The sequence below is a fragment of the Mangifera indica genome, chromosome 3, assembly GCF_011075055.1.
Source record: "Mangifera indica cultivar Alphonso chromosome 3, CATAS_Mindica_2.1, whole genome shotgun sequence".
NCBI classification, from domain to species: domain Eukaryota; kingdom Viridiplantae; phylum Streptophyta; class Magnoliopsida; order Sapindales; family Anacardiaceae; genus Mangifera; species Mangifera indica.
In genome coordinates this window covers 17353763-17364482 of record NC_058139.1, presented here as the reverse complement: position 1 = coordinate 17364482, position 10720 = coordinate 17353763, and the positions used below count along the sequence as shown (strand labels likewise).

At 35.2% G+C, this 10720-nt stretch overlaps 2 protein-coding genes across 3 annotated transcripts; one reads left to right on the top strand and one right to left on the bottom strand.

Annotated features, from left to right (window-relative positions):
- The first annotated feature begins 322 nt into the window (after positions 1 to 322).
- Positions 323 to 5305, top strand: LOC123211963 (aldehyde dehydrogenase 22A1-like). Of its 2 annotated transcripts, XM_044630952.1 has the most exons (14): positions 323 to 564; positions 643 to 686; positions 1196 to 1300; positions 1612 to 1739; positions 1873 to 1995; positions 2247 to 2400; positions 2563 to 2666; positions 2745 to 2823; positions 3173 to 3268; positions 3409 to 3546; positions 3717 to 3932; positions 4094 to 4285; positions 4674 to 4817; positions 4904 to 5305. In XM_044630952.1, the coding sequence occupies exons 1-14, from the start codon at positions 453 to 455 to the stop codon at positions 5057 to 5059; spliced, it is 1791 nt and encodes a 596-aa protein (XP_044486887.1). In that variant the 5' UTR covers positions 323 to 452; the 3' UTR covers positions 5060 to 5305. The 2 variants fall into 2 exon arrangements, with proteins under 2 accessions (XP_044486887.1, XP_044486889.1); XM_044630954.1 differs by lacking the exons at positions 2563 to 2666; positions 2745 to 2823.
- A 21-nt stretch (positions 5306 to 5326) lies between these two features.
- LOC123211962 lies at positions 5327 to 10086 on the bottom strand. Its single transcript, XM_044630951.1, is given in 15 exon segments — positions 5327 to 5681; positions 5771 to 6043; positions 6138 to 6276; positions 6404 to 6478; positions 6583 to 6643; positions 6646 to 6742; positions 6942 to 7085; positions 7153 to 7294; positions 7378 to 7518; positions 8145 to 8226; positions 8229 to 8253; positions 8360 to 8507; positions 8876 to 8948; positions 9242 to 9428; positions 9530 to 10086. Coding segments are annotated over 15 exon segments (1986 nt in total). The 5' UTR covers positions 9782 to 10086; the 3' UTR covers positions 5327 to 5534.
- Positions 10087 to 10720: the final 634 nt, after the last annotated feature.

Sequence of the window (10720 nt, the reverse complement as noted above, 5' to 3'; positions counted from 1 at the left end):
AGCTAGAAAAGAAACTAGATTATATACTTGAAAGAGGGTTTAAGAATTAATAACAGTAGTTCTACGGTGATACTTCATTTAATGTCGAAACTGTAATTGGCCTTCAACATTAGTTATTCTTTAAACAAGTACTAACAGCGCTGCATTTGCATGGTCGGTCAAGCAAGTCTCATAGTTTGGATCCACTTTGACTCGCCCTTTATTTATGTGTTCAATTTGTAAGCCTGCCAAAATAAAACATTTACAGGGCTTTCTTTATCGTCTTTTTGCCTTGTTCTTTTTGCCTTTTTTTTTTTTAAAAAAAAATTAATTTAAATTTAAAAATCTCCAACTCCTTCCTCACTAACAAACGAACATCCACACACTTCCTCACCTGCGCTTCCTTTTAAAATTTAAAGCATTACTCCACTGAAGCTGATCCGATCTATCAATCCTAGCTTTGCTTCAAAACGATGGCGTTTTGGTGGCCATTGATCGTCCTGGCTTTCGCTTATGCTATCTGTAGATTCTTGTTCATGCTCATCCCTCCTAATGTTCCTTCCATCTACGTCGACGCATCTGACGGTTCTCCTTTCTATCTTTGACTCAGCTTGTTTTTGTTTCTGTGAAATGTTTTTTAAAGCTACTTTTCATTTCTTACAGTGTTGGAGGACGGCAATCAAACGCAGGAGAACAGTTTCATTTATGTGAGTTTTTAGTTACATTAACTTCTTTTATCATTTGTTTTGACAGAAATGTGGAATGGATATGAATTTAGTTTAGTTAAGTAGATTCGTGTTTATTTTTTTAATAATTATTTAATTAATCAACTAGATGTTAATTGGTGTTTCAAATTCACTGTTCTTGTATGCTTTAATCAGTTTTGATTTATCTGTCTCTATATCAAAATTTTTATAACCGAGATTAGAGGAATAATTGCTCATTTCAGTTATCTTTAACTTTTTATTTATTTGCAAAACTTCTCATTTCAGTGGTGTTTGTGGATTTATAGCGTGAAATGAATATGAGTTTATTTTAGTTCTGTAACTGGATTTGTGTTTAGATTTTGTTGATTATTATTTAATTAATTCAATAGATGCTCACAGGTGTTTTAAATTAAACAAACTTTTCTGATTTATCTTTATGCATATTTGTACTTCCGATGTTGAGATGGGAGATTTGATTGCTTATTTCTTTTGTGAAATTTGCTGTGAAGATACCTTCAAGGGGAAGGACACAACAATCAGACAAAAAAGTACAGTGCTATGAGCCTGCAACTATGAAATACTTGGGATATTTCCCTGCATTGACACCTGCTGAGGTTAGTGATGCCATGCTTAGGATTTTGTTGCATGTCCTGTTGTAATTTCTGTCACTCTTGTTTATAGACTTACAAAAGTTGTTATAGGTTTAGTGATTCAGTGAATATGTTGTCACTTTTTTTCTTGTGATGGTTGCTGCCTCTTTCAATTGAAGTGCGTTTTTGTTGAAGTTGTTTATAGCTAGCCTCAGAGTCAAATGATTTCTATCTGTTTGACCATTGATGTAGTTTCCCTAATAAATATGCTTGCAAAAGTTTGCAGAATATGTTTGTGTTTGTTTTTTGTGCAACTATCTAATAGATATGTGTAGGTTGAGGAGCGTGTGGCACAAGCGAGGAAGGCACAAAAAATATGGGCAAAAAGTAGCTTCAAGCAAAGGCGCCAGTTTTTGCGGATACTTTTGAAGTATATTATTGAACACCAAGATCTTATATGCGAGTAAGGCTATAGTTCTTTTGTGGATGTGGTTAACCACAGTTGAGAAGAAGGATTAGTTTGTTTCTTCTTCATTTTCAATGGAAAACTAGTTAAGGAGTGTCCTATACCCTAATTCATGTATCGTTTTGATTAGAGTTTCTTCACGTGATACTGGAAAGACAATGGTGGATGCCTCTTTGGGTGAAATAATGACAACATGTGAGAAGATTACTTGGCTTCTTTCAGAGGGTGAGAAGTGGCTAAAGCCTGAATATCGGTACCTCCTTCTATCTTTTAGTTTTATTTATTATTTTTTTTTTTTCAGTTAGTGTTGTGTTACAGAGTGATTTAAAATTTTTTTCTATTAATATCCAGTGTTAGCATTGGTCAAGTTGTGTGTTATCACAAATGCTGGCAAAATTACCATATTTTCATCTCCTGTTTATGAAAATTTAAAAAACTAGAAAGCTCTACAATGGATTGCTATTAATACTGAATTTTATCTTATACAAAATGGAATGTCTATAGGTCTTCTGGACGGTCAATGATTCACAAGAAAGCAAAAGTGGAGTTTCATCCACTTGGTGTTATAGGTGCCATTGTCTCATGGAATTATCCTTTCCACAATATCTTTAATCCAATGCTGGCAGCAGTCTTTTCAGGGAATAGCATTGTCATTAAGGTATCAATTTTGGACTAACTACAACTACAATCATACTTATGCAGCTGCATTTTTCTCTGTTCATCTCATTTATGTATCATGTTTCATATCCTGGAGATTATTGTGCAGCGCCTCCTATCCAAGTTGGCATTGTTACATGTTACCATATGCTTGTAACTGTAGGTTTCTGAAAATGCAAGTTGGTCTGGATGCTTCTACTTTCGCATTATCCAAGCAGCTTTAGCTGCTGTTGGTGCTCCTGAAAATCTGGTTGATATAATAACAGGGTATGCATTTTTCTGAGTTTCTTATACTAAATGAGGTCAAGATTGTATATTTGGCATTAAATGGACACTTCTTGCTAGTTTTGCTGAAACAGGGGAAGCATTAGTGTCATCTGTTGATAAAATCATTTTTGTTGGATCACCTGGTGTTGGTAAGATGGTATGATCCTCCTGTTACCCTTGCAGAATTATGTGTGTGTGTGTGTATTGTTCTTAGTTGTTGAAGAGGAAAAGAATTTTCAATTTGCATCCTTATACAATGATCTCTTAATGTTTACATGTGTATGTATAAAGCTGGTTAAAAATATATGTTTCCCACACTAATAATTTGTGCTTACAAGTATCAGTTTTGTTCTGTAAGTTGCAGTTTTCTCACTTAACCTTCTAACATAACAACTTGTAAGTGACATCTTATTCAGAAGAGATATTTTATTCATATTTTGTCCACAGATAGAGAACCAACTACACAATTCATAATTTTCTTGCTTATCATGTTTGATTTACTGCAGGTAATGAGAAATGCTGCTGAGACACTCACCCCAGTTACACTCGAGCTTGGTGGAAAAGATGCTTTTATTGTGTGTGATGATGTAGAGGTGGCTCATGTAAGAATACTTTCTACCTCTTTTTGATATTGTGTGACTTGGATGTTTTCAACAACTGTTGTGATAGTGACATACTTTTGATTGGCAATTTTAAGTTCTGTTTCTAATTCCTCGAATCTTTACTGCTTTAATCGATATAGGTTGCTCAAATTGCTGTCAGGGCAGCTCTTCAATCTAGTGGGCAGAATTGTGCTGGGGCAGAGAGATTTTATGTTCATGAGAGCATTTATACTTCATTTCTCAGTGAAGTAACAAAGATAGTAAAGTCTGTGTTAGTGGTAGGTGCATCACCTCTAATGAGTTTCATGTGGAAGATGTTTTTCCTGTGGCTGCAACATAGTCTCTATTATTTTTTTCAGTGTTGAACTTGAATTTCTATATGTACAGTTATGTGCCCAAAAAGTCTCTCCAATAGGACTAGAGTCATATATTATATAATCCTTTTCAGGGTCCACCTCCTGCTGGAAAGTATGATATGGGAGCCATGTGCTTGCTAGAGCATTCTGATAAGCTTAATGCCCTTGTGGATGATGCCATAGATAAAGGAGCAGAAATTGTTGCTCGTGGAAGTTTTGTCCATTTAGGTGAAGGTGCAGTTGATCAGTACTACCCTCCTACTGTAATTGTGAATGTTGACCACACAATGAAGTTAATGCAAGAAGAGGTAGTAAATGTCTATCTGTCATTTTTAACTCAACACACGGCATTAATCTTCTTGGTAGTATAATTTATTATTTGCATAAAGCATTTCACATATAGTGGAGCTTTTTTCAAGGATGCATGAGGATATGATTTTAGTTTATGTGAAATGTGACTATTGCACAGGCATTTGGACCAATAATGCCAATAATGAAATTCAGCACAGATGAAGAGGCTGTGCAACTTGCCAATGATTCACGATTTGGGCTTGGCTGTGCTGTTTTCTCTGGTAATCAGCGCCGTGCCATAGAGATAGCTTCCCAGATACACTGCGGGTTTGCTGCCATTAATGATTTTGCAGCAACGTATATGTGTCAGGTAATCAAATACATTCTTTATTTTGAGTAGCTTAAGTTCAGTAATGCTTGAATGCAGGCCATCTTAACCTTGTGAGTGAGCTAAACTATATGTCAAAAATAGAATAAATGCATTGGAAATGCAATAATGATGAATGAAGCCTTAAAAGAGAGAACTGTTATGAGCATTGTGCACTCAAATTGTTTTTGGATTAAATTTGTTGATCTGATAATAGTTATGGATTTAATTGAATACAAAAGCCATTAATCTTTTTCTGTGTTAGCAGGTTGTCTGTGTGTGCACTTATTTTAGAAGAAACTATGAATTTAGTATTATGGAAAAATTAAATGAAGTTTTAAAAAGGTTGGTGGTAGATTACTAAAGTAAAAAGCTGGCTTGATATTTCCAGTCCCTACCATTCGGTGGTGTGAAAGATAGTGGATTTGGACGATTTGCTGGTATAGAGGGACTACGGGCTTGCTGTCTTGTCAAAGCAGTTGTCGAGGATAGGTGGTGGCCATATATCAAAACGAAGATTCCAAAGCCCATTCAGGTCTCTTTGTAAAGCCTTTATTGCTTAAACTCTCTAATCATGCTTTTATCCTTCTAACCTTTTTATTTTTGCTCTCCTGAATGTAGTATCCTATCGCAGAGAACGGCTTTGAATTTCAGGAATCACTTGTAGAAGCACTTTATGGGTTGAACATATGGGATCGGTTGCGAGCATTAGTCAATGTGTTGAAGATTCTTACAGAACAAAACACCCTGGCCAGGAGTAGAAGAAGAAATGACTGAGTTCATGGGAATATCATGCTTTGTAACTTCATTAACTTGTTTGCAAGGAATATATCTTTGTACTTGTCATTTGTATTTTTCTCACCCATGCTCAACAAGCTAATTCCATCCCCATGTAAATTTTACTTGCGTTGATTTAGCCAATACATTAAGCTTCCTGACTTTGAACTCATCCATCATTGAAATTTTATAACTGTATGTATGTTAGTTCTTAAAACTCAGATATAATCAAAGTAATTTATTTTTTGGAGCGAGCCTCCGTGGGCATGCAGAAATAATTATTATTTATTTTCATTTCTCATCACTACAACTTTGTATATTACAACTAAGGCTCTGGTTTTTCAAAACTATCACGCAGTTCAATTTTATAATTGATTTTCGGTTGATCTTGATTAGAGCAAGTCTTTTGTATTTGCCCTGCTCTACATGTAACAACATATCATCAACTGCGCGTATTGCTTTTTCAAAAATTCTCCTATTCGCATTTCAGTGCATGAGTGATCTCCCATGAATATGCATCATGAGTCTGTAGAGTTGGACCTTCAACCTGCCTCCTGCAATTAACTAATGCAACCATGAACCTTTCCTTCTCCAGTGACGAGGGGTACATAACTTGTTCTTCCTGAATACATCTCAAAATTTGTAATATTAAGAATGCCAACGAAATATTCCCATGACATACTAAAAAAGCCAGTGAGTATCAGGCATTACCTCAGGCAACTCATAGAATTCATCCGGAGATATTTGAAGTAACTCTGTTGCAGTTTGACCGGTACACCATGCAGAAACTTTACCACGCTCATCAGCAAGGGTGATTTTTAAGTGGAAAGTGCGAACAATAATTTCAGTATTACAATTACAGTAACAGAAACTGCATTCCAAAGCTCCGTTAGGCTTTTCGTTCACAAAGTGACCGCAGAGGCCATGTGAAAATCTTGTATTAACATAACAGTGATCTACCTGGTCTAGCCAAACTCGGCATATCTATAAATGTTTTCAGAAAAAGAAAAAAATATCAGCACCAACAATACAACTTTCTTCGGACTATTATATCAGTAAAGAATAACAAAAACCATACATGCATATAGGCAGTTGAGTCGGCTAGATTAGAAAGGCATGACAACCTATGAAGACAAGATGAATTTAACAATGCAGGCAAGCAACTAAGATTCACGAATGAAGCTCTATCGTCCTTCTCAAACCATTGTACTTCAATGCTGTCAAACAAATTAAAACAAGTACATAATGAGATGTTGTATTCAGGCACTTCGGAAATTTTTTACAACTGACTCAGAAATTACACTACATCAATAATGTGACAAAACTTATCAACTTTAGGGGTACCAGTTTAGTTTCAACTTAGTGCATGACAAGCCAGATATATAAACCACGTGACCAAGGCCTATTCTTCCCAATGACCTGAAAAACAAAACCTTTTAATAATGGAGTTGGTAAAATCCACAATTTATGCAAGTAATATGTGTTACAGTGAGTACAACTGAGATTAAAATCTATTTCAGTACCAACACTCAGTAAAGTGAAGCTTTGCACAAATAGCTCCTGTTCTATCCTCAATTTTCAAGAGAAGATAAGTTGTGGAGTATTTTGTTCACGATAAATATCTGTTACGACACCATAGAGGCTGATGCCGGTCATTTTGTCACAAAGGTCACTTATCAAAAACTGCAAAAGTGACAAATCAGAATAATTCAAGCGAAACAGTTTTATCTACATCTCATGTGTGATGAAATCAAATGTTTATGGGCAGCAATTTCATCCCTAACAACATTAAAAGAAACAGTCAAAAGCACTTGCACTGCAAATTGATTGAAAGTTTGAAATAGTATGTTATAGAAACAAGTACTGGAGATGATATACTCACCTGAAAAGGGTAGTTACTGAAGTCAATGGACCCCTGAGAATCACAAGGCAACGTCACTTGAGAAACTTTGGGACCCTGACTAGGATCCACTGCAGTTAGCAGCCCTGACCCTTGTTGTCTATTTTGTGTCAATGCTACACAAACCTGAGTACAGAGGTTAACTCCACTTTCAAAGGTCAACAATTTCTTTTAAACAACAATCTATACGTACTTGTTCCTCGTGTTGGATTAAAGGCACTATGTACAATTGTGTTTCACTACCATATTCAAGGCAAAACTTGTCGCCAGTTTCTATAGCACTCTCTTCAGACCTTGCAACATATGGTCTATCCAATGCAAGCATACTTCCAACACTACAAGAAATTGCAGCAGACATAATTAGTGTTGATGAAAAATAATATGAGGAATTGAAGATGCATCGGGTGTAAGATTTTACCTGAAGAGATTGGCTAGGAGAACCTGCTCACCCCACAAAAGAAACTTTAGCCTGATGCCATCAGTATCAACAAGTGTAATTTGCTTCCCCTGTAAACTGCCAAACGCTCCCTGAATTTCCAGTGATCCAATGGATTCAATCCTACACATAAATGGGAACAAAGAAAAGTATGAACTTTTTAAGCAAGTACTACTTACCTTCATTGTGACTAAACAAATAAACTAAGGAACAAGATCTTTTAACTTAAAATCCTAATTTAATTTGAAACACAAATTTTCAACCATGGATATTTTGCAATCCAATGGATTTGAGCAAGTCTGAAGATAGTTACTTTGTTTGCCACCTCAACAATTCCTACTCAGATTGTATTTAACCCAAAGCTAAAATTTTGTATAGAAATTTTAAGTCAACATTTTAAGTTAAGAGATCCAATCATATAAAATAATATGCCATTATTATAAGATTTTTATATATTTTTAAAAATTTTTTTGAAGTCATGTTTTTAGTTTCCACTTATCTATTATCACAATACTACATTACTTTCTATAAAAAGAAAAGGTATAAATAGTTTTAAAGTGTATTACATTTGATGATGTCTAGTGTATCTACTAGATGGCAGTCTAACCATGCCATTGCCATACATTACCTTAATTTTATCTTTGCAAACTGAAATGATAACAGCTTAACACTCTAACATAGCAAACAATAATAAATTTATGTTTCTTTTTTGTACCATATTTGCTCAATTTTTTGTGCATAGAACTTACCTTGCATACAATGAATAAGAAGCCCCATTATTGAACGCATCAAGAGAAATAGAAGAGAAAGAATCACAACAAAATTTAGCCCTAGCAAAATCGCATCATCATCCTGATCCTGCAATATGGAAAATGGAACATTGCATGTTAAAATAAACGCCAAAAGGAAGCAATGGTATTAGTCCATAAGCTTAGCCTTGACAAAGAAATGCTTATGTGGTTACCTCATCTAACAATATCACAAGATATTCAGTAGGAAGAAGTCGTGGACTACCAGAGCCTTCTCTGGCAGTTCGGAGATAGCATCCTGTGAGGAAAATTTCCCTTCCTTTCTTTAAAGTCCCATTGTGTGGATCCACCAACTCATAATATCTACAGTATGCAAAATTTAATAAACCTACTACCACAGAGCAAGCTCACACATGCCAGTTCATTGGCATGGAGATGGTTTACATACTCAAAAGAGCAAACTCATATACGGACAGTTAAAGAAAACATGCAGGAAGAGTGAAATATATTGTTTATTCATTTTAAGTTTGGGCCCCTGCATGTCAGTGATATACTCAAACAGCAGGTAAAAGATATAATGCTAAAATATCATCACAATTATAATATCTTGGCTACATTAACCCTGACTTCTACTGCAAAATTAATGGTTATCAAATTCCACTCTTCATTAGAACAGTTTCAGCAACACTAATATGCCAGTGTGCGAGTTGAAATATGACACAACTGCTTACCTGCGATGGAGATAAAGATCAATAGTATTGGAGCTCCAAAAATCCCCTAAAGTAAGCATGTAAATGTTCGTACCTGAAAGAACAAATGTGTTAGTGACAACATAATAGCATTCCTCCATTAATTTCGAAAATAAATAAAACATTTCATTGACCTCCCCTAAGATTTGGTTCAACTACATATTGATTCCACAAGCATCGGTTAAACTCTTAATAATCGCCATAAAAATTCCGTAAGTTCTCATTGGTTTCAAAACCAAATATGATTAGATTCATTTAATAGACAATTCAAATTTCTATAATTCAAAATATTGCAAAATCTGTCGCATACGCAATTATAATGTAAATGAAATATTATAAAATACGTACCTGGAAGAACAAAAACATCGAAAATAACAGCCTCCAAAGCGCTATGTAATGACAAAAATTTCTTCTCATAAATAGAATCAATCGTGACAGTGTTCGAAAGCTTTGTTCTCCGATGCTTCTTTTTCAGTTGATTTATAATCTCTGGTCTCTTTTTGGGAACACCAGGCCTGTGTTGCTCATTCCACACCTTTAAAGCCAAAATTAATCAGAGATTAACACTAATGATAACAAAAGTTATCATTTTTTTTTATTTTTACATTTTAAAAAATTTTAAAAAATAAAGTTAACCTGAGAAAGTTCGGAGAGAAGAATCGCGACGGTGACGCCGCTCGAATAAGCAATACAGGTCTTGAGAATTCGAGACGCTATCCAACTCCATCCGGCCCCGCCGGCTTCCGATCCGATAATATTCGGATCGTAATCACTTGCTTCTTCTTCTTCCGGCCATAGCACCGTCCTTGCGTACTCGATCAATGAGAGAAACGGATCTTCTTCTTCTTCTTCTAATTCCATGAGCGTCTCTTCGTTTTCGTGACTCATTTGTTGACTCACCGAGTTGTGACTTGCAGGTTCTAAAACCCTTGTTAGATACGATTTGATGGTTGTGTTTTATATTTGGGAGGGAAATATTGGCGCGTGGTTTTCAAATTGGGTTAAGCTGGGCCTGGCCGATAATCCGGATGATAGAACTTAGCCGTTTCTTAACCCAAACAACAACCAAGTTCTGATTCTTCTTATACTTTCATTTCTGCCCGTAAGTCTATTGTTCATCTCAAATCGGTAAATCATCAGCACTTAGTTGAAAAGGATATTGCATATTACTTGGAGACAAAAAATAATTTTGTCAATATAAAAAAGCTTTGAAAGCGCCACAATCCTATATCAAACCAATTTTAGACTTGATCAAAGATTAATCTAACTGAGAATTGAATCGTTGAAACAATTGAATAAGTGAAATAATCAATGTTACAATTTCTAAAAGCTCTCATATCATCAACACTCCACCAAATCACACCCCATTTTGGTTGACTTGTTCTCTCCATGACAATTCTCTTCATCTTCCTAGTAAAAAAACCCTAGCAATGATGATGGCAACATTTCTTCATTTTCTTGATCTTTCTCCCTCAATTCTTCCCAACCAAACTCTCTCTCTATCTTTTTTTTTTTTGTGCAACACAAATGTACGACCATGAATTCTTTCCAAGGCCTCATCGCCACGAACACCAACTTCTTCTATATCATTTTAATCTTCGATTTCATTTTACTTTTCCAAAAAAATAAAATATAGACTAGAAATCCAAAATCACTTTAATCTTCCTTTTGAGTTTATGGACAAGGTGAAAACCCAACCTAAGACATGTTCAAGTCTAGAGATGTCTAGTTAAAGTAAGAGTGTGCAATCCAATGAGGAGAAATTAAATCTTAGGGTTGTTCGAGGATATTTTATTACTTATCCTAAGCATTCCATAGGATATAGAT

Coding starts and splice junctions, on each gene's coding strand:
- LOC123211963 (XM_044630952.1), top strand. CDS start 453: ATGGCGTTTTGGTGGCCATTGATCGTCCTGGCTTTCGCTTATGCTATC. Junction 3,269..3,408: donor ATGATGTAGAGGTGGCTCAT/GTAAGAATACTT, acceptor TAATCGATATAG/GTTGCTCAAATTGCTGTCAG. Junction 3,547..3,716: donor TAGTAAAGTCTGTGTTAGTG/GTAGGTGCATCA, acceptor AATCCTTTTCAG/GGTCCACCTCCTGCTGGAAA.